Here is a 24,363-nt window from a genome sequence, read left to right as displayed (position 1 = left end):
CCCAAACTTCAAAGGTGAAAACCCCCTGTGCTTGTCTGACCATTCTCCCTTGTTTCTGTGGGCTTGGGCTCTCCCAGCCCTGTTGCAAACTGACAAGCTAATCAACAGATGCAGCGTATTCCACCCTTTTCTCTCTCAGGAAGCGGGTCAAGCACAGTTAATGGCTATATTGTGTGGGAAGACTATAATCTACTGGACAGAAGAGTAATTAACAAGTAATCAAGTTGGCCAACTGGGGAGATAAGACTGGAATCGGAAAAGGACCTGAGCAGGGAAATATGGCAAATCGAAAAGTGCCATAAGGAGTGTTAATATGATAAAAGGGAGTATATACCTTTGTCAGGATACACATTTACCTCTAGACGAACCCTGTAGGCCTAAATGGGGGGAAACTGTACTTTAGTGCAGATTTTTCCTTGAATGTGTAATACAGTTTAAGCACCACAGGCTTCAGTGAGCACTATCAACCTACACTATGAATGCCTACTGTTGGAGGTGGCACATCCTGGTTGGCTGAGGTGAAGCTCTAGCTAGGCAGAACCTGTCACTCCAGTCAGGGGGTGAGTGATTACAGACTTACTGTATAACCTGCCCTCATCCTTGGGTAGCTTGGCACAGAGCATTCAGGCTCAACACAGAGGAAATGTGTAAAGCAATGGCACAGCAGAATAACAGAACAAGTACAATGAGTGTCACAAAAGAGACATCACACGAGGTGTATGCTAACAAAATTTGTATTCAACATACATTATTAACACAGCATAATCATCATGTCAATATGGGCATAAATCACATAAAAAATATAATTTGCCATACTGCCAAACACAATAACAAGTATGTACACATGAGAAAAATAACACTTTCCTCCGAACACCCTCATGCTATTCCAAACGTTGTCAGCACAACAGAGATTACCCCAATTGAATAACATACTGTTGCCGGGCGCACCTTGGTACACAAATTTAGCAGCTATATGTACATACAAAGACTTGCAGCATTTTAAGTTAGCTCTGCAGCCTGAGCCGCACAAGTGAAGCTCAAAGGCACCTGTAAGAGTCCTCTTGCAATAAATAACGTGTCAGGCAACACCACTGTGTTGTTTAAACAATCACCCGCATACACTCCCTGACGTTCTCTAAGCACCACTATGCGTTGCCACAGATATCAGACGGCTCATTTGCACGCTCTCGCGTCTTGCACCCTAATGTGGTGCACTGATATCCGCCTGGTTAATGTCACTGTGTGCGCAGACACCAGAGTCCCCAAACTGCGCTCCACCTGCCAATCAGTTCCTGCTACCCCACCCTCACAAGTTGAAGATGAAACCAACCTTTTCCCCGGATACTAGGTCGCATGTGATCAAAATCACACTTTGTCAGGATCCCAGGGATAAGGTGGGGGAGGAAAGAGATAACGGTTGATCAGCAAAAGTTAAAACTGGAGGTTTGGGCACCAATCGGGATCTTCACTCCAAGACCTGCAAAGGTTTGGGGGAGGGCTGCTGGGGCCACACGCTAGTCACAGCGGCACCCAGCCAGGCACTTCAAAACCCCAATAGTTACCAATTCCACACCTCCTGGGAAGGAGGCACATGTCTGGGCGTAATGACTCAAGCTGCCCTGAATTCCGGTTGTATACAAAAAGTTAACAGGTCCATGGGGGGGTGTGAGAGGATCGGAGGGGGTGGGGGTGTGTGTGTGGGAAGGAGGCACAATATCTGGTGTGCCATGACATGAGTCACACCAGACCATACCAATCCCACACTAAACGAGCTCAATGCCATGCCTTCCAGGAATAAGGCACAACGTCTTGGGCCTGGTGACTTGAGTCCCCCCAGACAATTCGATCACACACAAAATAGGTTTCCAATGCAGTATCTTCCTGGAATGAGGCACTAGTCTAGTGTCCAATGACTTGAGTCACAGTAGACAATTCCGGATGATCATGCAAAGAACTCTAATGCCGTACATCCCTGGAAAGAGGCACAATGCCTGGTGCGCAATAACTTGAGTTGCACCAGATAATCCTTTCACACTCTAAGACCTCCACTTCAGTACCTCTCTGGAATGAGGTGCAAACTCTGGTGTGGGATGACTTAAGGTGCACCAGACAACCCGGTCACACACAAAGATGCAAGTTAAGTGGTGCCACACGAGGTAGAATGTGGCACTGCTCCGGATGCATCACAACATTCGAGGGTCGCAACCTATGAGTGGGGCAATGCCCACAATAAGCATGCAGTCGGGTGTCACGTGAGAAAAATGTGATGCACTCGACAAAAGAGGGCCACGCGGGGTGAACCTGCTCACAACAAACAAGACATATAGGTGGTCATTTTGATATTGGCGGTAAAAACCGCCTACCACTGCGGTGACAGCCATCAAAATACCTCCACTGCGGTTACCATCTGTCCATTGTGGTGCGTGTCTGTGGGTGTGTGGGTGTATGGGGGGTGGGGGTGTCAGTGAGAGAATAGGAAGGGGTGGGGGGTGTTTGGATTGGGGTGGGGGCATGTATTTGAATGTTGGGGTGGGGATTAGTGTATGTATGGGGGTTGGGGGGCCTTTGGATTGAGGGGTTGGGTGCATCTGGTGTGTGTTGGGGGGTGTGGAAGCCACCTACTGGTGACAGGGAAACCATGGTGGTATGCAGGCTCATAACGCTGCCGGCGGTACTGTGCCGGCCACCGGGCTGAAGATTGACATCTCTGGCTCAGCGGCTGATACCACCATGGCGGTATTAGTGGAGAAGTGTTGGGTTGGCTGCAGCCAACTCGACATTCTCATAATGTGGCGGTATGTCCCGCAAGCCAGTTTGCGGTGCTACTGCCACATTAACACTCACTGCCGAGGTCATAATGACTCCCACAGGCTTGCAATGGACCCACAATGAAGAGCCCCACTCTAAGTGTGGCCTGTACCTTGAAAACTCTGTACCAGGCAATTCTGGACTTAAGGCGCAATACTTATTCTCCTTTCACACTGTTGGTATCAAGTGGAGTGCAGCAGAAGATGTAGGCATGGAGGAGGGCACCGCTCTCCAGATGTCACCTGTAGATGGGGTAGGTCCCTCACAGGAGGTCTTTGATGTCCCTGAGACCTCCAGGCAGAACAGGGGGTAAACCAACAAGCCCCTGGAGAGCACACTTCAAAGAGCCACACAGCATCAGGTAATCTGCCCAGGCCAGCCAGGATGAAGGAAGGGTGCCCGCATCCCTTTCAAGGACACTAAATGCTCCTGTGCATAACACATTCGTCTGGCAGTGTGCACCACGGGGTCCAGCCGTACTGGTCCCACATCCCTGCTAGTGTATCTTTGAGTTGCTTAAGTGTGGTACTCATGGTTATACTCAAGTGTGCCTTTGAAGTTTGGACATGTCTTCCCAAAATTTCGGACCTGTCTGCCATGGGGCTGTGGAATGCGGATCTTTATCTTTAGTGATGCCATGCTCTGGCTCCGAGAGGCCAAGTGTCAGAACCTTTTCCTCCAATCTATGTAGCTAGGCCCTCAAATGGCAGAGGTCTGTTGTTTCAGTTGCCTACGTTTTATAGCTGTTACCAGAGAATGCACAGATGTGCTTTTCTCCCCTGCTTACAGTGCAATGAAGCTAAATTACAACACACACAAAGAGATTTTAGAACATAGAAATGCCCACTTTCTAGAAGTGGCATTTCTATGGTGTCATTGATGAAACCACCTTTAAACCATGAGAAGCCGTTTATCATTGTGAATCCAATGATAGTTAACATCATGAGGCCGCTCCACTGCAATCCACTATTGCAGCAGGGATTAATTATAATCTTTCCCCTATGGACATAGCAGCTCTGAGAACACACATGGGTATTGTGTGCTTCCTGGTTACATGTGCCCTAGTGCATGCACATGCCTGGAGTGGCAGATTGGACTCAAGTTAAGGATCACCAAAAAGGTGCAAGTGCGCCCATACAGGTCTGCTGTGACAGGTTCAATATATGTGAAAACACCAATGTGCCAGTGTGCACATATTGGGTAGCACCACTTCCTAGTGTATGCAGTATGAGTGTGCGCACATTCACATACTTTTTCAGTGGGTTAGTGCTCAGGGCCTAAAGGCCATTCAAAGAGAACCAGCAAAACCTCCTTAAAAAAAAACAGTTTGGGGATCCACTACCTCAGCTTGTCAGGTTTTACACCCACTCACATGATAAGGCCTATCCTAAGTCAGTATAAATCCCTGAACTGTCCCTTTTATAACAAACTACCTGTGCACAGCTACTGGGCTGACCAAAACAGTAGTCTGACACAAGCAGTGCGCCAATGCGTCACATACTCACTTGTAACCAGTTCAGGGTCTCTACCCTACACCAGCCTCATCTTAAAAGGCAGACACTGGTGGTTGGCACTCTGTCAGTTTACCATGAATTTACCATGAGTGAGACTCTGGTAGTGAGGATCACTCAGAGTAAAAGTCAAAGACTCAGGTATTTACAAGCAAAAAGATCCAGGAAGATTACATGGGCGGAACCCACTTTACAACAGAGACCTAGGAGAGGAATGGTAGAAGACTAGAATCTATGGCAACTAACCATTTCATACACATGTTCAAAGGAGACATGAAGGTGCTCCACAAAAAGATAAAGTTATTCTGCTATCTGCAGTGGTCGCGCAAAAGCTAAGGGCCTGAGCATAAGATGCCTAAAGTGGAAGAGATGATCAGGGTTGGAAACTGGTTTACAAGTTGAGGGAGTTGGAACCATAATCTCTGTCAGGGTGAAACACAATCAAACCTCCAATCAGCGTGTACTTAACCCTCTGGTAGGTTATCACAAAAGCAATCAGGCTTAACTTAAAGACAAGGTGTAAGATATTTATGCAGCACTTCAAACAGTAATAAAGTGAAAACACAACACAAGAAAAATACTACACCAGATTACAAAATAGAACACAACTTACTAAATTATTTGACAACGACAGGACAATAATCCAACCAGTAGAATTAGAAATATGCAATGTTAAAGATTTAAGGTAAAACAGTGCCTAAAAGTGCAAAGCGACAACTGTAGTGCTTGACTGGGGCCAAGTTAGGCAATCGTGATGGAGTGCAGGCGGGATACAGGGACCAAGTTACGCCGGCTGTACAAAAGTACCTTGAATCCTGTTTTGTGGAGTGTTGCAAGATCCTTTGTCAAGCATGGGTTGCGCAGCAGCGGTTCAAAGGAGCTGTAGGGATGCGATGTGGAGTCCTGCATCACTGTCAAGGATGCTGTTGATGAGGGACTTAGGGTGTTAAGTTCTGCTTTGAAGATGCATCGCATACCCGCAGTTCCAGAGAAGTTACAAAGATGTGAAGTCCTGCATCGTTAACGAGGGGTTTGGAATGGAAAGGCCTGCGTTGATGCTTTGTCAGGCAGCTGCGGTTCCGAAGTGGCTGCAAGACCATGCATTGCGCTACATCGGTTCCGCTCACAGGACCACAAAGGACCTGTCAAAGCTCATTCAGGCTCACTTCTAAGCGTCCGGGACTGGGGTTGCACCACTGGAGGACAAGACTTGCAGCAAGTAGAGTCCAGGCGCTGGGTTCAAGATGGATGGAGCCTTTTCTGTCCATGAGGCTCTGGTAACACCTATGTTCCCTTGTCTCAGTGTTTGGGAGCAGTACACAATGACCAACAGCCAGCTACTCCTAGCCACGTGGCCAGGAAAACAGGCTGCAGGCACCAAATGGTAGGTGTTAGACCGGACATCCTTGAGGTATCTCCCGTAACATTTTGCCCTCTGATGTCCTGTTTTTCTGACTTCATTTTCGCTGGCGTTAGGATTCTGAGCACTTCACCACTGCTGAACAGTGCTAAAGTGCAGATGCTCTGTAATCTAAACATGGGGACACTGGCTTCTTCACAATTGGCATATTTAATTTACTTGTAAGTCCCTAGTAAAGCATATTTTATGTGTCCAGTGCCTGTAAAATTAAATGCTACTAGTGGGCCTGTGTCACTGATTGTGCCACCCACTATAGCAGCTTTTCAAACATATCTCAGGCCTGTCACTGCATGTCAGGAATCCCCAAGGTGCCTCCTGGGTTGTGTGTCAGCATCCCCAGGGATTAGGGTTAAATGATATATCTGTTCTGGGTTAAACCTTCATGTTTCTAAGTAAACATGATGTGCTGTGTTACACAATTGGTTTTATCAATGCTTGTTTTACCAATGTTTGTTTGCTAATGTGAGCAGGTGTAGACATATGCTTCTAATTGGTTGTGGTGTAGACGTGCTTCTAATTGGGTGTGGTGACTCATCCACATGTGGAAACTCAACTTCTTTGCAGATTGGCTATAAATAGAAGAGTGAAGCATGCCTCCCTGCTTGGCTTTGTTTTGCTTCCTGATCTCAGCATCTGATTTGGAAGTCCAGCCCCTGATGTCATCCTCTTATTCAGGACTTTTGAGGCAATTCTTTTCTTTGTTCCTGTACCAGCTGACACCAGGCATTCCTCCAACACTCCGGAAAAGACTGCAGCTAAGTGACTAGTATTCTCCAGGGAGTTTGTTCTTTTAGCGCTGTGCTTTCCAAGAACAGCTGGTGTATTTCAGACCTCGTATTTTGCCAGAGTGCTTATCTTGAAGAGACAAATGCATTTCTGAACATTCTACATTATTATTATAGTTACTTGACTAAATGTGCTTCAGGAAATCTGCTTGAGCTCAAGTATTACAAAAAGTGACAGTGCAATTTTAAAAGAGCATTTCCATGACTTTTCTTTCTCTAATAGCATAACTCTTGGATTTAAATTGTGTCATTCATGCCTGAGTTTCAGGTTTAAGGAATTTGCTTTTGAAGGGTTTTTCTCACACAGTGAAACCAAATCAAATTGTGCCACCCTAACTGTTTAAACCCAGAGTGAACATTTGTATTTCTTGGATTGTTTTTGTTTCTTTTAGTTTAACCCTATGCATGCAGGAAAGTTGTACGTGATATAATTAATGCACTTGTTTGTCTTTCTTGTGCATGATAAGTGCAACCACAGTTCTAATTGTAGTGTGCAACAGTGAATCTCTGTGAAGCCAGCCCTAGTGTCGTAGTACTTATTGTTATGGTACTCAGTTTGGGTTTTTAGTAATGCAGTGTTAGTGATTGTGCTAACAGTTATTATTATCCAACAAAAGAGCTGAGCATCCCGGTGTTCTTCTACCGCTCCCGTGCCCATATCAGTAAGAGAGATTCAGTTTAAAGGAAGTTAAGTGCACTAACTCTACTACCACTCTGTCAACAATGACCTGCCCCCCGAAGTTACAGGGTGCCTGGCTGGACCTGCAAGACGTGGCAGTGGTTTGTCTTTCTCTTTCACTCCCCCTTTCTTTTTGGGACACCTGCCAGGGTTTCTGTGTCCACCAGGAAGTGCCGAGAGGTGTTCCAGGAGGTCGGGGTGCATACCATCGCCCCTGCAGACATCCTGCTTTTCAGGTGAGTGGCCCCGTCTCGACACTGCAGAGGCTGAGTGTGCAGTTTTAAACTGCCACTGCAAAATGACAGTGCACCCGCTTGCCAGACCCAAACCTTCCTTTTTATTACACATAAGTCACTCCTGGTTAGCCCCTAGGTCAGGGTGTAGTGTACGTAAAAAGTTGGACATGTAGTTTTAAGTTTAACATGTCCAGGTAGCAAAATAATTACTATAATTTTCTTTTTTTTTTTTTTTTTACTACTGCAAGGCTTATCCTTCCCAATGTTTAAAAATGGGGTTACCTTAAAGCATCCTATAACTGTAACTTTCAATTGGGAAAAGACAGATATGTGGAGTTTGGTGTCGATGGACTCACAGTTTAAAATCACAACTTATGGTGAAGTTGAAGGTAAATTTTAAGTCTGAACATACCACTTTTAAAAGATTGGCATGTTCTTACTTTAACCATTCTGTGCCTCTGCCTGTCTCTGAATACATGTCTGGGATAGATGACGGCTGGGCTTTGTGCATTTCCTCTAGAATGTCCCACACTAAAGGAACATGGGTGTAACATCTGCAGACTGATGGGTCTTCCTGAGTTAGATGGGGCGGGATGAGCTGACATCTGAATAGGGCAAAATAACCACCTGCAGAGTGCCTGAGCCAGGGAAGGAAGGGAAGGGACATTGTCATCTTCAAAGGCCTCTTTGAACATTCCACTACTTCAAAGGCACATTGGGGTATAAGTATTGGACCCTAAACCTCATCAAATCAGAATCCTACTGGAACCAAGAACATTCTGCTAGGAAGAAGGACTGCTGTGCTACCAGGAGGGACTGCCACGCTGCAACTGCATTCCTGTGCTGTCCGACTGCTTGCTGTGCTGTAGGAGGGACTGAGACTTTGCAACCTGGTTTGCTGTGTTGGCCTGCTGCCTACGCTGGAGTGAGAAAGGACTGGACCTGTTCTCTACATCCTTACACCAAAGAATCTCCAAGGGTCTGTTGGCTTGCCCCCTTTTCAGGGAAGTCTCAAGGCCGTCAAAGACTTCCTCCGCACAACTGCTGTTAGCTACTTCTGAGTCCGACCCTCCTGGATTTGCCCACGATCAGCCTTGGGCATCTTTTGGTGGGCCTGCTGCCGTTTTGCAAAAGCCTGCATGTACACACACTGTGCCCCAACTGAAAACTCATTGTCTGCACTGCTGATCACAGACTGTTACAGGTGCCTGGTTTCCCCAAACCTGCACTGCAAAAGTAACCCAGCGTGGCCCCATGCGGCCAACATCCATCAGATGGGGGAGGACCACTCACTACGCGACACTGATCCCCTCTCCACCCCTGAGAGTCCAGATGAAGGGAGACTGCTGTGCCTGCCCTCACTGTCTTGAGTCAGCTGCATCGGACTCCAGCGTGACTTGCCTTTGCATTGCGGATGCTAAGGAAAAGTACTGTGCACGCCGATCTGCGTTCACATAGGTGGCCCAAAACCCACCCAGTTCAACTAAATCACCATGTTCTTGCATTCTTGCCATAATACTTGTGAAGGATGGTATGCATGCGTTTACATTGAGAAAATCCCTGTCTCCTTCCCCAGGCATCACCATAAAGGATCGGACTGTCGCTAGTATGTTTTCACCACTACAATTGCATACCTTGTTAAAACGTTAACATTTTTGTTGGTTTGCACTTTACTAAGACAAATATTACACATCTTTCTAAACTGATGTGGAGTCTTGTGATGTCTTTCACTACGTTGCTGTAACCAGGTATTGTACAAATACATTACACATTGCCTCCTTGTAGGAAGGTAGCCTCTTTCTAACCTTTCTACCCCCACTTTTGGCCTGTTTGTGAGTATATGTCAGGGTGCTTTTACTGTCTCACTGGGATCCTGCTAGCCAGGACCCCAGTGCTCATAGTTTGTGGCCTAAATGTGTTCCATGTGTGGTGCCTGTGTCACTGAGGCTCTGCTAACCAAAACCTCAGTGCTTATGCTCTCTCTGTCTTTACAATTGTCACTGCAGGCTAGTGACCATTTTTGCAATTCTGATTGGCACACTGGAACACCCTTATAATTCCCTAGAATATGGTTCCTAGGTACCCAGGGTATTGGGGTACCAAGAGATCCCTATGGGCTGCAGCATTTCTTTTGCCACCCATAGGGAGCTCAACCAATATTACACATCCACGTTATTTCACAGCCATTTTACACTGCGCTTAAGTAACGTATAAGTCACCTATATGTCTAACTCTCACTTAGTGAAGGTTAGGTGCAAAGTTACTAAGTGTGAGGCAACCTGGCACTAGCCAAAGTGCCCCCACATTGTTCAGGGCAATTTCCCCAAACTTTGTGAGTGTGCGGACACCATTACATGCGTGCACTACATATAGGTCAATACCTATATGTAGCTTCACAATGGTAACTCTGAATACAGCCATGTAACATGTCTAAGATCATGGAATTGTCCCCCCCAATCCACATCTGGTATTGGGGTGCAAATCCCATGCATCCCCGGGGCTCCAGCATGGACCCCGGGTACTGCCAAACTAGCTCTCTGGGGTTTTCACTGCAGCTACCGCTGCTGCAAACCCACAGACAGGCTTCTGCCCTCCTGGGGTCTGGGCAGCCCAGTCCCAGGAAGGCAGAACAAAGGATTTCCTCTGAGAGAGGGTATTACACCCTCTCCCTTTGGAAGTAGGTGTTAAGGGCTGGGGAGGAGTAGCCTCCCCCCAGCCTCTGAAAATGCTTTGAAGGGCACAGATGGTGCCCTCCTTGCATAAGCCAGTCTACACCGGTTCAGGGATCCCCCAGCCCCTGTTCTGGTGTGAAACTGGACAAAGGAAAGGGGAGTGACCACTCCCCTGTCCATCACCACCCCAGGGGTGGTGCCCAGAGCTCCTCCAGTGTGTCCCAGACCTCTACCATCTTGAATGCAGAGGTGTGAGGGCACAATGGAGGCCTTTGAGTGGCCAGTGCCAGCAGGTGACATCAGAGACCCCTCCTGATAGGTGCTTACCTGGATTAGGTAGCCAATCCTCCTCTGAGGGCTATTTATGGTCTCTCTGTGGGTTTCTTGTCAGATAAAGAATGCAAGAGCTCACCAGAGTTCCTGCGCGTCTCCCTCTTCGACTTCTGCCAAGGATCGACCGCTGACTGCTCCAGGACGCCTGCAAAACCACAACAAAGTAGCAAGACGACTACCAGCAACATTGTAGCACCTAATCCTGCTGACTTTCTCAACTGTTTCCTGGTGGTGCATGCTCTGAGGGCTGTCTGCTTTCACCTTGCACTGGAAGCCAAGAAGAAATCTCCTGTGGGTTGACAGAATCTTCCTCCTGCTAACGCAGGCACCAAACTTCTGCATCACCAGTCCTCTGGGTCCCCTCTCATCTTGACGAGCGTGGTCCCTGGAACACAGGAGCTGGATCCAAGTGACCTCAACAGTCCAGTGGTCCTTCTGTCCAAATTTGGTGGAGATAAGTCCTTGCCTTCCCACGCCAGACAGTAATCCTTTGTACTGCGTGGTCTGCAGCTGCTCGGGCTTCTGTGCACTTTTGCGAGGAATCCTTCGTGCACAGCATAGCCCAGGTCCCCAGCACTCCGTCCTGCATTGCTCAACTCACTGAGTTGACCATCGGCTTTGTGGGACCCTCTTTTGTAGTGTTGAGACGACCCCGTGCTCAGATTTCTTGAACGCCTGTTCAAGTGTTTCTGCGGGTGCTGCCTGCTTCTGCGTGGCCTCTCTGTGCTGCTGAGCACCCCCTCTGTCTCCTCCTCCAAGGGGCGACCTCTCCTGGTCCTTCCTGGGCCAGGGCAGCACCCATTTTCCTCAACTGTGAATCTTGCAGCAAGCAAGGCTTGTTTGCGGTCTTTCTGCGTGGAAACAACTCAGCGTCCTCCAGCACGCCGTTGTTGCAGAATATTCAGCTTCTTCCACCCGGAGGCAAACCCTTTTGCACCTTCATCGGGGGGTTAGTGGGCTCCTGCCCCCCCCGGACACTTTTGTGACTCTTGGACTTGATACCCTTCCTTTACAGGTCCTCAGGTCCAGCAATCCGTCTTCAGTGCTTTGTAGTCCGTTGTTCTCTTTGCAGAATCTCCTATCACGACTTGTGTGTTTCTGGGAAGTAGGGTAACTTTACTCCTACTTTTCAGGGTCTTGGGGTGGGGTATCTTGGACATCCTTAGTGTTTTCTCACACTCCCAGCGACCCTCTACACACTACACTAGGCCTGGGGTCCCTTCGTGGTTCGCATTCCACTTTTAGAGTATATGGTTTGTGTTGCCCCAAGGCCTATTGCATCCTATTGTATTCTACAGTGTTTGTACTACTTCTCTAACTGTTTACTTACCTGATTTTGGTTTGTGTGTATATTTTGTGTACTTTACTTACCTCCTAAGGGAGTATATCCTCTGAAATATTTTTGGCACATTGTCACTAAAATAAAGTATCTTTATTTTTAGTATCTGAGTATTGTGATTCTTATGATATAGTACTATGTGATATAAGTGGTTTAGTAGGAGCTTTGCATGTCTCCTAGTTCAGCCTAAGCTACTCTGCTATAGCTACCTCTATCAGCCTAAGCTGCTAGAACACTACTAATCTACTAATAAGGGATAACTGGACCTGGCACAAGGTGTAAGTACTAGCAGGTACCCACTATAAGCCAGGCCAGCCTCCTACACTCCTATGTTAAGTCTGACTGCTCAGTGCCAAGCTACCACAGGGTGAGCACAGGTTAAATTACAGTGCATAACTGACTTACCCTGACTAGAGTGGTGGTCCTTACATAGAGAGGGTGCATTCACTTGCCAACTAGAGACCCTAATATTGGGACAAGACAATACCAACTTTCTAAGAGTGGAAGTTTCAGAATTGTGACTTACCAATAGAGTTTTAAATTACAATTCTTTGGACACCAAACTCAACATTCCTACTGGCTCTGAATTTAATGTTAAATGTAGTAAGCCAACCCACTGTATTCCTATGGAAGAGGTAGGCTTTGCAGTAGTGAAAACCAATTGAAGAGTTTTTCACTACCAGGGCATGTAAAAGCTAAGCGTGCATACCCAACTTTTATAATACACTGCACCCTGCCCTATGGGCTTTTTGGGACCTACCGTAGGAATGACATGCATTAAAAAAAAAATGACGGAAGGCTTAGACCTGGTAAAAGATGTATTTTGCCATGTCGAAATAGCAGTTTAAAACTGCACACATGGGCTACAATGACAGGCCTGAGACAGGTGTAAATGGCTACTTAAGTGAGTTGCACAATCCGTGCTGCATCTCACTAGTAGCATTTGATTTGCAGGCTCTGGGTACATGCAGCACACCTTTCCTAGGGACTTATAAGTAAAGTAAATGTGTCAATTGGGTACAAGCCAATTTCACCAGTTTTGAAGGAGATAGCACATGTACTTTATCATGGCTTAGCAGTGGTAAAGTGCACAGTCTTAAGGCCAACAAAAACAACATCAGCAAAAATGGAGCTGTAGGTCAAAAAGATTGGGGAGACTGCCCTAAGGCTGAGACAGCTAATAATCAAGAAACTGGAAAGCACCACTAGTTTCAGACATCAGTCTCAGATTGAAGAAGGCTTGCCATACTGAAAGAGTGTAGACAGATTTCTCAGAATCTGGGACCAATAAACTATGTAGGCGACAGGTGATGCATGTGATGGTTGTCTTCGGTTTTAAAGTCAGCCAAGTAAACTGCATGTCAGTAGTCAAGTGCTCTGACTTTTTTATTTACTAGGGGATGTCAAACTACAGATCAGAAAGCGTAACAGGCCCCCTATACAATCAGTTTCCTTAGAATTGTGGTTTACATTTTGGAAAGTTGTAATATGCAGTCCAGTATGAGAAGCAATGTACTGCCCACAAACACTGTGAAAATATGTTCTTACTCCAGAATACGTTTCAGTAAATCGTTGTAGCTATTTAGTAGTAGAGAGACAACACCAATTGAGCTTATCCTCTCTCCCGGAGTTAAAGCCTTAATTAGCCTTAAACCAATGATGCTAGCATAGATACATCTGACTGTTCAGTTTATATTTTTACTGCTTATGAAGAAAACATGTAATTGGAATTGGAATTTATGTTCACTTCTTGGTACATTGTCAAATTTACCTCTAGTGGGTGAGTTACTGACATGATTCCTTGTGTAATGTGAGCAGAGTGATGATTTTGTTTGTCTTTCAAAATAAATATTTCACAGGAAAGATTGTAAGTTCAATTCATTTTAAAGTCATCCAGGTCATCAAGGTTCATGGTTCATTTAGAAAAAGACAGGTAGGGTACCCCAGTGCTTCACAGCTGCAGAGAAGGCAAGTGCACACCAACACAAGCCAACAATATGCACATACATACATACATCCCTAGGTTTGCTATATTGAACTGAGTATTACATGTAGCACTATCTGTGATACAGATGAGGAGACTCACACAATCACCAAATGCAGATCCATCCCTGGAGATGTCTGCACCCCAACCAAATGAAAACAGAATAAGCCCAATAGATAACACCCAGTGTACTGAAAAGCTGTACCACAATATCAGATCCAAACAAGCACTACCAACCTACATAAAAGTAGTATACCAGAAGCTCTAGGGATCATGGAAGGGGGTTTAATTCCATCAAATGACCAGAGCTTGATGTTAATTCTCCCTGCACAAGTTCACCCGTTGGAGAATTGAATCCTCTTCATGGCAATAGCAGCTTGAATAGGAGGATGAGTTTTGTAGGTCTAGCAACCAACCTGGGATACAACAATGATCAACAAGGCTATGTCCTATTTCTTCATAAATTATTATTGACAGAGGCATTTGACAAACATGGGTATAGTGCACAGCTTATGATTGTTATAAAAGTGAATGTGGAGGCGGCATCTGTGGTTACTCGCTTAGGTGAAAAAAACACCTACTTTGCCTCATCAGAACTTAATAACGAGAGTAAGGACGTTTAAGTCTGCAAAATATTGTTAGCAAGGACATACTGATGTTGCATAAAAATTATTACTCACCACAAGATCTCTGGAGAAAACCTGTAAATTAACTGGGAAGACGTTTATTCCTCAGATACAGTAAGGAAACAGACCTGGGGCTCAAATTGGGATTCTGCAGCGTGACTAATGTTTTTGTTACTTTCATGTTAATGTTTATGTTGCCGCATAGGCTCTTATTATCTTAATGAGAATACTGGATTTCGAGTGCCAGAATCGCCTGCGGTGTGGGAGACTGAGTATGACCCACTACAGGTGACACCTGTCACTCCAATCCGGGTTCAGCTCCGGCAAACTAGCAGTGTCATCTCTACCACAGGGCAGCAGAAAGCATGACATAACTGGTTTCTCAAGGAAGCCGTGGTCACTCAGGTCTCACCCGTTTCTCTCAGTTACATTAGTGTCACATACACAATGACAAACAGAGGCAGTATGTTTCAATAATGCTTTAATAAAGAGACTGCATCTTAGATAGCAAAGCGTGGACTGCAATAACCAGGATGATACAGCATGACAAGATCAAAATTGTGACAAGGAGAGTAAAACATAAATAATGCTACCATATTGTCACAAGAGTCAATAGACTAATTCCTACCTAAGCTATGATAGAGCACAGCGTGTTAAGCTCTAATTGTGCCCTTCAGGTTCCCATGGGAAGACATCATTCCCCATACCTGAGCAAAGGCCTGAAGTCTGTAAAGACAGCTGTAGCGAAGCAATCAGCATACAGTCGTGGTTCTCTGGCTGGAATCTCCCTCTAACGTGTAAGGGACAGGGAAGTGTTTTTATAATAAAACAGCTGATGTTCTGTAGAAAATGTCCCTATGTAAGGATGTGTATTTTCTATGAATGTCACAGACTAAACTTATTCCACTTTCACCGCCAACCTATCTTGCTGCAGCCTTGGAAGAAGCACAGAGTGAGGAAGAATGTCTTGTTTGAGAACAGAATGCTGGCCTAGGCAAAAACAGTTAGATAGAGAGAAATAAAAAGACCGTAAAAGTTGCTATCATAACAATAATAAAGCAAAGCTGAATAAAATATATCTAGGTTAAAGTGCACAGCGGCAGGCCTAGTATGTTAAAATAATGTGTGTGAAGCTATAACTAAAATGGCTACACAGCAATGTAGACAATGCACCCCCAGTTCCTTAAAAATAGTAGGTTGTTGGAGCAAAGATTCTCACTCTTCATGCTTATGGTGAGATATGTTGGAGAAAAAGAGGCTTTTTGACCCGTCTTGGACCCAGAAAAAAGACTTAATACTGATAAGGTGGTGCTGAGAAGTGTGTAGAAAAACATGCTGTTGAAGCAAGCATGGCCAATGCCATGTTTATTCTCTACACAAAAAAAGATGAACATTCCAGATAGAGAGGGTGGAAAAGACTCATGCAGAGCTGTAAACTGGCGCCTACCCACTACAATATACTCCTAAATAATTTTGAGAATTGTGTTAGAGTGCCCAATGGGCAACAGTAATCAAGTAAAAGTTTATTATATCCAAATGATACAGTACTATTTTTCTAGAGCAAATTATCACCAGCTTCCAGATGCCTTTCAATAGTATTGTGGCCATAGACAATAAGAAACCAATGATTTTCACACAAGGTATCATAGCGAGCAGGCAATATATTGAAAAAAAAAAACAATTCACACTGTATAGGATTAATCTGCAAATGGTGGAGAGATATGACTATGTGGACCTCTGTTTAAGCGGTAAAGGCTCATGAGCATCACGTCGCAAAAATTCAATCCCAACCTGGCAAAAACAGCGAAGTCGATTGCAGGGACCTTATCAAGTCTAGGGGAGGGAGCCACCAAGACCCACTCCCAGTGGGGGAAGAGGGTGGGGAAACCATGATTGTTCCTCATGAAAGCAAAGACATTTCTGCAATAAAAATGGCAAGACAAGTGTTTAGCCGTTTTTTATCTGACTAGGCAGGAGGGCGATCAATTACTTTATGTAATCCATTTATATCCAGTCTTCACTGCCCAGTGGGTTATGAATATCACAACCAATGGCAGATGGTATTATGTAATTAGGACCACAACATGTATATAGAGTAAAAACACTTGCAAATGTCTTCCGTTCCTACAATTCTTGCAATTATATAACCAACATATGAAAATAAACTGGCATAAATCAAGATACATAAATCATAACCACTACACTGATCACATAAATAAAAAAGAATCATATTTTAGCTATATGTTACAATATTTACTGGCATACATGCACACGGCATATAATAATACATGACATGTAATAACAATTTTGCACAAACTTAAAGCAAGTCAGCATCTTAGTAACAAGAGGCAAGTACAATAGCAATGCACGACCTTGGTAAAGGCAAGGCATTTCTGAAAAAGCTAGAAAATATGTTTATTACCAGCAAGGAGGTCTGCAGAAGCTGATGAGCTAGATACTGCTTGCGCTGTGGATTGTGGTTCTGTAGTGCATCCTCCAAAGGCATCTGCAGAGTATTCCCGAAATTTAGCATGAATGGTGATGAAACACTGCAGTAAGTGCAAGGTTATTCCACAAATGGCAACACAGAGTACAATGGAATTATGACCTGGAGCCGCACATAAATCAAGTCTGGTGATGGCTGGCCATGTAGTATTATCATTTAGGGCCAAGAGTTATGACATGGAGACTTGCCCCGTCTGTGCACTGTGACAGCAACTCACTGCATCATGTTATTAATTACCTTCCACTGTGCCAAGGATTATACAGTCTGGACCCTCATTAGCTTGGCACCAAATGTATCACTTATTAAATGTACCTATGCCTAAAGTCATGTTCTGGGCCTTCTTCAAGTACCATTGCTGAAAATTCTCTCCAGTGGCTTCTTCTCATACCTTATACCTTAACTGAGTGACCTTCTATAGGGCATAGGCTTGCAACGGTTGGTGCTCTCATCCTTCTCATTCCTGATGACCTTTTAACCCCTGATGCAGTCAAAATGCTGCTGAATCTCATACAGCTACTTCCTTGGGTCACACAATCTTCTACTTGATTTTTTATGTTATTGACTAGTCTCATTATTTTAGCAGTCCTGAGTCAGCTGATTTTTACCTCTATATAATCTCTTCTTACTTTGTCACTTGCCCACCATGTGACCACTTTTTGAGAACTAGCTTTTGTGATTGGGCATTTATATGTTTATATGAATAAAATGTTTATTTTGTAATTCTCTCAGAAATGTTTGAGATTAAGGGTGGAGGTATGTACAACTCAATGCATTACTGGCTTAAATGGTGATCCAGTGAATAATCAAGTTACTGACACACAAGTCAATTATAAGCTATTATTCTTGTTACTGCTTTAGTTTCATAATATTCTTTGGTGAAGTATGAGATAGTCCTGGTTAAATGTGACCGATTTCCTATCCTTAGCATCTGTGAAGACAATCTTATGAAAATCATGCTAGCCTAAATTTCAGTCCAGCTATGGATGCTCTTGTTCAGCCCATACACATTTGTGAGAACTTGCAATGACGTGACAGACTTTTCCTCTATGCACAATAATTAATGTAATGGCATCATAAAGGGGTCACCAATGCTGCCCCAAAATACTTTGTTAGCCCCCTGGCCTACTGTGAAGCACTCAAATTAGCAGTAGTTACCTGACATTTTGTGTAGTTCTCCAAATTTATAGTCAGGACCTGGCTTACTGAGCCTACGTTTGAATGATTACATATAGTGGTAACAACCTGTCCTATGATGTTAGCACCCCACTATATAAAGCCACCATTTCTGTATTTTATTTTCTGCCTAGGGTGTTCAAAACTGTCAATGTTATTCAATCAGGTGTTTAAGGTACAAAAAAGAGTTTATCAAAGGATATATTCAAACACACCCCAATCATTAAATAATGGATACCTAGGCACATACCCCTCCTCATTGAACTAAGTTCTATTAACAGTTAAACAGATCGCAAAAATTAAAAAAAGGCCGGAGATTCATTTATAGTTGTGATACTTTACTTATTCAAATAAAAGGTAATCAACAGTCACCAAAATCGTTCAACCAAAGACTAATAATTCAGTATCCCAAAGAAAAACTATATATGAGCGACAATAATTAAGCTGTCCATGTTTATTCATCATTTTCCAACACAGAGGGGACTGAAGGTCCATCAAAAGAGTCAAATGCGCTGTACCTTTCTATCCCGCTTCCTAAATTGTCATTAAGCCGGGTATCTATGGTTAACACATGCTAGGAATATAAGTGTAACAGTGCTGAATATCCGTATGATTTGCTTTCTGAAAATACAAGTTAAGTCTTTAGTTTGTTACAAAAATAAGATAAGTGACTATTAGCCAGAACAAAATACTATCTAAGAAGTTAATTATTTTGTTTTTCACAGTTGACTGGAGGCTGAAAAAGTGTTGTCAGGATTGACTTTGATGGCAATAAGAATTTTGAGAAATAACTTCAGGACAGGTATGAAAGAAGTTTGTTAATGTGCTCCTTTGCGGTCGACTGGGAAGAATATAGGATCAACCATGAGTTGAAAATCAATTTCCGATCTCTCTAGCCAATGGTTTTGACTGGAAGCCACACCCTGTCCATTATTTTGCACACCATGCCACCTCAGTTTGGACCCAGTCATATGCGAATCAGTCTCGACCCTGCAACATTAGGACCAGGCCAGCCCAGACTGCCAGGTCCTCCTTGAATCTGAACACAAGCAATCCAAGACAGGTTTCACCTTATTAGGCTTTTCAGTCCACTGGGATGAACTAACACATTCTATCCATGCATATGGCCTGGGTCAAAACAGTGTGGCATGGAATACAAAGTAATGATGGGCTGGGATGCAGTTCAGAGTAATACCAGTACCAGAGATTAATTCAAGTATTCCATACATCTTTTCTGTATACTTAAGTTTGAGAGAGGCAGCAGGGGTTGGGTTTGATATGGGCCTGTAGCAAATCTGTATTTTCTGTATGGGCTATTTGGATTTTACTGTCTTTTTCTAGACCTTATTTTTGCTGGTTTTATAACTCTACAAACTTTTAGTCCTGCTAATCACCAGGAAAGTACCCGTGCTTCCCTTTTAAACATAGTTACATTGGATTATCCCTGATTGGCATGCATAACTTGCCTGCTAGACCCTAGACTATGGTATGGAAGTTATACTGTGTGCTATAAAGTTAAATGCCACCTGTGAACCGCAGCACCTGTTGTGCCATCCACGAATGGTCATATCAAATGGGGTTTTACTCCTATCCTGTGTAGTCTGGCTGCAGCAGCCAAAAACCTGCTGTCAAGCTTGTGAAAATAACCCTTTTGACAGGTGGTTACTCTGCTTTTAAATATTAATAAGTATCCCCTGAGAATAACCTGTCGCCCACAAGGTAGGGTGCCTAATATTTCAAAGTAGGGCTTGTGCAAAATTAAATCTGGCATGTTCCTCCAATGACTAGCCCCCAAAATGTATTTCCAATGGCAGGACTGTAAATGGATGCTAGAAAATGCCAGTATAGGCTATAAACATGAATCTATAACCCTTGATTGGAAATAACTAAACTAGTTATTCAAAAATATTTTACTATCAATATATCAATGTTTATTAAAAAAAAGTCACTTTTAGAAAGTTACCCTTTTTCTGCCTGAAGTTCCCAGAGGCTAGTTTGCATTAGCCTCTAGCAGATTCCCAAAATGTACTTCCCCTTAAGGAAGTGTGAAAACTGCTCCCAGACAAATGAATGGCTTGGGCCTGGTGACAGGCTGGCTGGGTGCTGGGCATTTGACCGTTATCAGCCCAGGAAGGACACCTGGGGTGGCCCCAGGAATTTCATTAACTTGAAAGAGAAAGAGGTGAAAACTGCCCATTCATAACCTAATGCAAGGAGAGACTTTAAGAAAGGAAAGCTCTTGTCCTCAAGGTCAAAATTAGCCAGGCTGGATCTGAATCCAGTTGAAAGGAAGCTACCCCTCTAACTGGTTTGGAGAGGACACATAGGACTGCTCAAATCCCTAGTCATACCTCTAGGTGGACACTAGAACTCTGCAGACGGGGGAAGGGGTTGCCCATCTTGGATTTTATAAGTGAGGGAATCCTGTGGGATTGTTGGCAGTAGGGCAAATGGGAACTGCTGAAAAAGTGTTAACCTCACTGGTAAGGTAGTCGCCAGGAATCCCTTCCACCGATTAGTTAGTGCCAACCATAAATGTGGTATCCTGTGGTACCCTCTTCAAAACAGTTTCTGGTCACGTGGAAGATCAGAAGAGGACTGGACCTGCTGCCTGTGACCTGACAGCAGCCTGAAGGACTACACTTGCTCCCTCGTGTGCCCAGGACAAAGAAGTGGACTCCAAGAGTCAGTTAGCAGCAATTCTTTTCTGCAAGTTGTCTTTTTTCTGAAGTGATCCCTTAACCAGTACCAACTGTACTTGGAAATTACATTGCTGATGTCCTCGCGCTAGTGAGTCCTGGCCCTCAAGTGCTGCCCTTGAGATCCAGAGAGCCATAGAAATAACCCTAATGATCTGGTCCAGGAATCATGAGAGTTGGGAAGATTTTTTACTTCCTCAGGAACTGTCTGGTGGACCTTGCAGAAGAAGTGTCCACTTTTGATGCAGCTACACCGGATACTGCTTCAAATATATTCTGCTGGAGGGCTCTGAGCTACATAAAAAGGCTAAGTCAGAAGGTAAGTCTTTGACCCAGACAAACGCACTTGGAGTATTGGAGTTACACTCATCAATGATGCCATATGAAATCTCATTAGTGATGTCATAATTAATGTAATTTAACCGGTCACAAATTATGTAATATGTGAGGTCATAAGCAGTGCTCACAATTGTCTTGGGACAACTTGAGGGGGATTGGTAGAGCAAGGATTCTAATGTTTCCATTCTGGGCTGCACTTGAAGTCATGACGCTGTTAATAGTGTTATGTAGCCCACTCTTGCCTTCTTGAATCCTCTGTAAGGACTACTCACCTGGCAGGCTTCCAAAACAGAATTCAATTTGTTAGTAGGTTGTTAAATAACATGATAAAGGAACTTTAGTTTGTGACCAAATGCTGCCCAAGCAGTAATGGGTTACTTGCAGGCAATTTACCCAATTATTGAAACTGTTACAACTTGCTAACAAGGTTTGCCTCAAAATAGAGCTCATTTTCATACAGTAGTTTCTTACAAAAAGAAGTTTCTTCTCATGCATATATTTTACAATTTACTTTCAAACATTGTAGTGTAAGTCTACATGACACTAATTTGGTGTTTAGGTTACTTTATAATACCAAAAGACAGCAATGGTGTTGTATGTGCAACCTGCTAATATCTGCTACCTTGTGGAGTAAATATGTTAAAAAGGACAGCCAAGCCTCACAATCTGAGATTTTACTAATATGGCTAAGTGTTGCTAATACTCAAACCCATCTTGGCATCCTGCACCCAAATATGAGGTGTCACATGTTTTATTTTCTTCTGCTGGCCTGTATTTGCCGGTTTCTCTGCTCCAGCAAGGGATGTCTAATTCAGATGAGCAGTGGACTGCCTTCAAATAGTGTCCTGATCATCTATAATTGAAAATGAATCCTTCTTCCTCCCCAGCCTTTCTTTCATATTCCCTGCAAATGTATTGCTTAGACCGGTGCCTGGCTGTACCCAGAGGCAAGTACTCCACCAGTACAGGTTTCCACAGCATTTCTTTCATCACCTGGGTGAGGTGCTCCACCTCGCTGGAGTACAAATTAGGCAGGCTGATATTTGCCTGCCCTTTGAATTGAACAGATCTCTTTATTCTAGCCAGCACACCCAGTTTCAGGACCACTGAATGTGTGAATTACTTTAAATTTAGTTTGTGGTGTGCATATAAACACACAGTACTGGTCCTAAATGAGTCACAAATAAATAATTTCAACCTTCTTCCTGGGTATCTAGGCCAGGCACCAGTCTTGACACTTTCATAGGCTTTTCCTAATTTGTTAAAATTTAATATATTTGAATACATATTTTTTTTGTTGAATCCCCATAACTTTCATTTCCATGTAATTATTTTATTGATAAATGTTGAAAATGGCCCTTTCTGCAGGGTTATCCCTAACGTTTTGCCCTCCTCCTCCTAGTTTTCAGACCACCTTTTTGTTGGCTTTGAGAGTCTTGGCACTTTACCACTGTTAATCAGTGATAAAGTGTATGTGCTCTCTCCCCTAAAACATGGCATGGTTGGCTTACACCTGTTTGGCATATTTAATGTATCTGTTAGTCCCTTCTAAAGTGGTATAGCATATACCCAGGGCCTGTAAATTAGCCCTGGCTCTTACAGGTACAGGCATAGATTACACAACCCACAGAAGTAGCCTTTCAAACCCATTTCGAGCCCTACACTGCAATGCCTGTGTGCGCAGTTTACTGTCACCTTAACTTAGTATTTCAAACTACTTGCCAAGGCCTTAAATCACCTTTTACTACACCCAAGTCACCCCAAAGGTAGGCCTTCGACAGCCCTAAGGTCAGGGTGCTGTGGAGATAAAAGGTAGGACATGTGCTTTTATGTTTTATATGCCCTCGTAGTGACAAACGGCCTGTTTAGTTTTTCACTACTGTGAGGGCTGCTCCTCTCATAGGTTAGCATTGAGAATTCCCTTATTTAATTTTAAGTGGTAATTTATTATCTGAAAGGAGTAGTGTTGGCATGCGTGGCATGGTAGTGAAAAATCCGGTTTACTGGTATAGTTGGATTTTGCATTACTATTTTAGAAATGCCACTTTTAGAAAGAGTTTAAAACTCTAGGTGCTTTGCAGCCTGACACCAATCCATGTCTACGGCAGAGTGACAGTTACTCTTTATCCATACTTTCCAGACAGCCACCACACAGGAAGTGCTGGATGCGACAGGAGAGGCATCTCCATCCATCTGCATACTGACAGTCTTCTTGGGCTGGGAAAATGGGAAAATGAGAGGTTTTTCACACTTTACATATCAATAGGCTGCACCCAGCCATCACACCAAGGGTCGATTTACCCCCTACTGATGTCTGGAGCCAGGGATGGGTTCAAAGAGGTCTGTGTACACTTGAAAGCGTTTCTTTTAAGTGACCCCTTACGTCAAAGACATTTTTGAGTATAAGTACAGTGGCCCTTACCCCATGTTTTTCAGAGCACTTTTGGAAGTGGGACTAAGCCTCTGTCAGGAGGACTGTTGCACTGCTCAAGGACTCACTCATCTGAAATGCTCTTCTGCTGTTGCCCTGGTACTGGCTGGATGGCCTAAAGGACTTGCTGGATTGCTTTTCTATTGTTGCCCTGTTGCCAGCTGCTCCCTGGCTCTGTTCTACAAGGACCCTACAGGAGGTACCAGGAGAGATAGCCATCAGGACTGTTGGACTGGTTGTGCTGGTCTACCTGCCTACTGCTGCCTGCCTTGTGTCCCCCCTACCAAATGTTCTCCCAGGTCCCAAGTGTTTGGCGAGCCTTGGTTCCTGCCCCTGCAATTATATAGCATGGTAAGTGATTTATATCAATACTATACTTATGCCACTAGTGCATGGTGAGCGCTCTGCATTCTCCCTTCTCTAGCACATGGGGAGCGCTGTTTGTGTGTCCTCTGGGGCCGTGACAGACTGCCCCCATGCATTTAAGCATAGTGTGTGGGACCAGCCTCCTTGCTCTCCAGTGCATGTGAAGCACTGTATAAGTTTCTGATCCCCACCACATGTCAGTGCTTAACCAAAGGAACATCAGGATTACAGCACACGTGCAACCTCAATGGAATACCCCAACCAGCATGAATGCAGCAGGTTGCCTCAGCAAAAACAAAGCTTACACTAATGGCTGTCATGCACCCTCTTCCCAAGGACTTCGGCCAAGCCGACAGAAGATTCCTCACACCCACGGGCCAGGTACACTACACTGCTGAAGTGCCACTGAGGATAGCCCTTTTGTAAGGAGGACACTTCCACTGCCTTTCTGAGCCT

General features: G+C 44.2%; 1 protein-coding gene across 1 annotated transcript in view; it reads right to left on the bottom strand.

Annotated features, from left to right (window-relative positions):
* LOC138273926 (clathrin coat assembly protein AP180-like) overlaps positions 1–24,363 on the bottom strand; it is a 176,409-nt gene that overhangs the window by 99,285 nt on the left and 52,761 nt on the right. Inside the window, exon 8 of the mRNA XM_069218912.1 lies at positions 16,816–16,899. Coding sequence (XP_069075013.1) covers positions 16,816–16,899 — 84 coding nt within the window. The remainder of the gene's footprint in view (positions 1–16,815; positions 16,900–24,363) is intronic.

The sequence above is a fragment of the Pleurodeles waltl genome, unplaced genomic scaffold (assembly GCF_031143425.1).
Source record: "Pleurodeles waltl isolate 20211129_DDA unplaced genomic scaffold, aPleWal1.hap1.20221129 scaffold_121, whole genome shotgun sequence".
Classification (NCBI taxonomy): domain Eukaryota; kingdom Metazoa; phylum Chordata; class Amphibia; order Caudata; family Salamandridae; genus Pleurodeles; species Pleurodeles waltl.
This window is presented reverse-complemented; position numbering and strand designations above follow the sequence as displayed.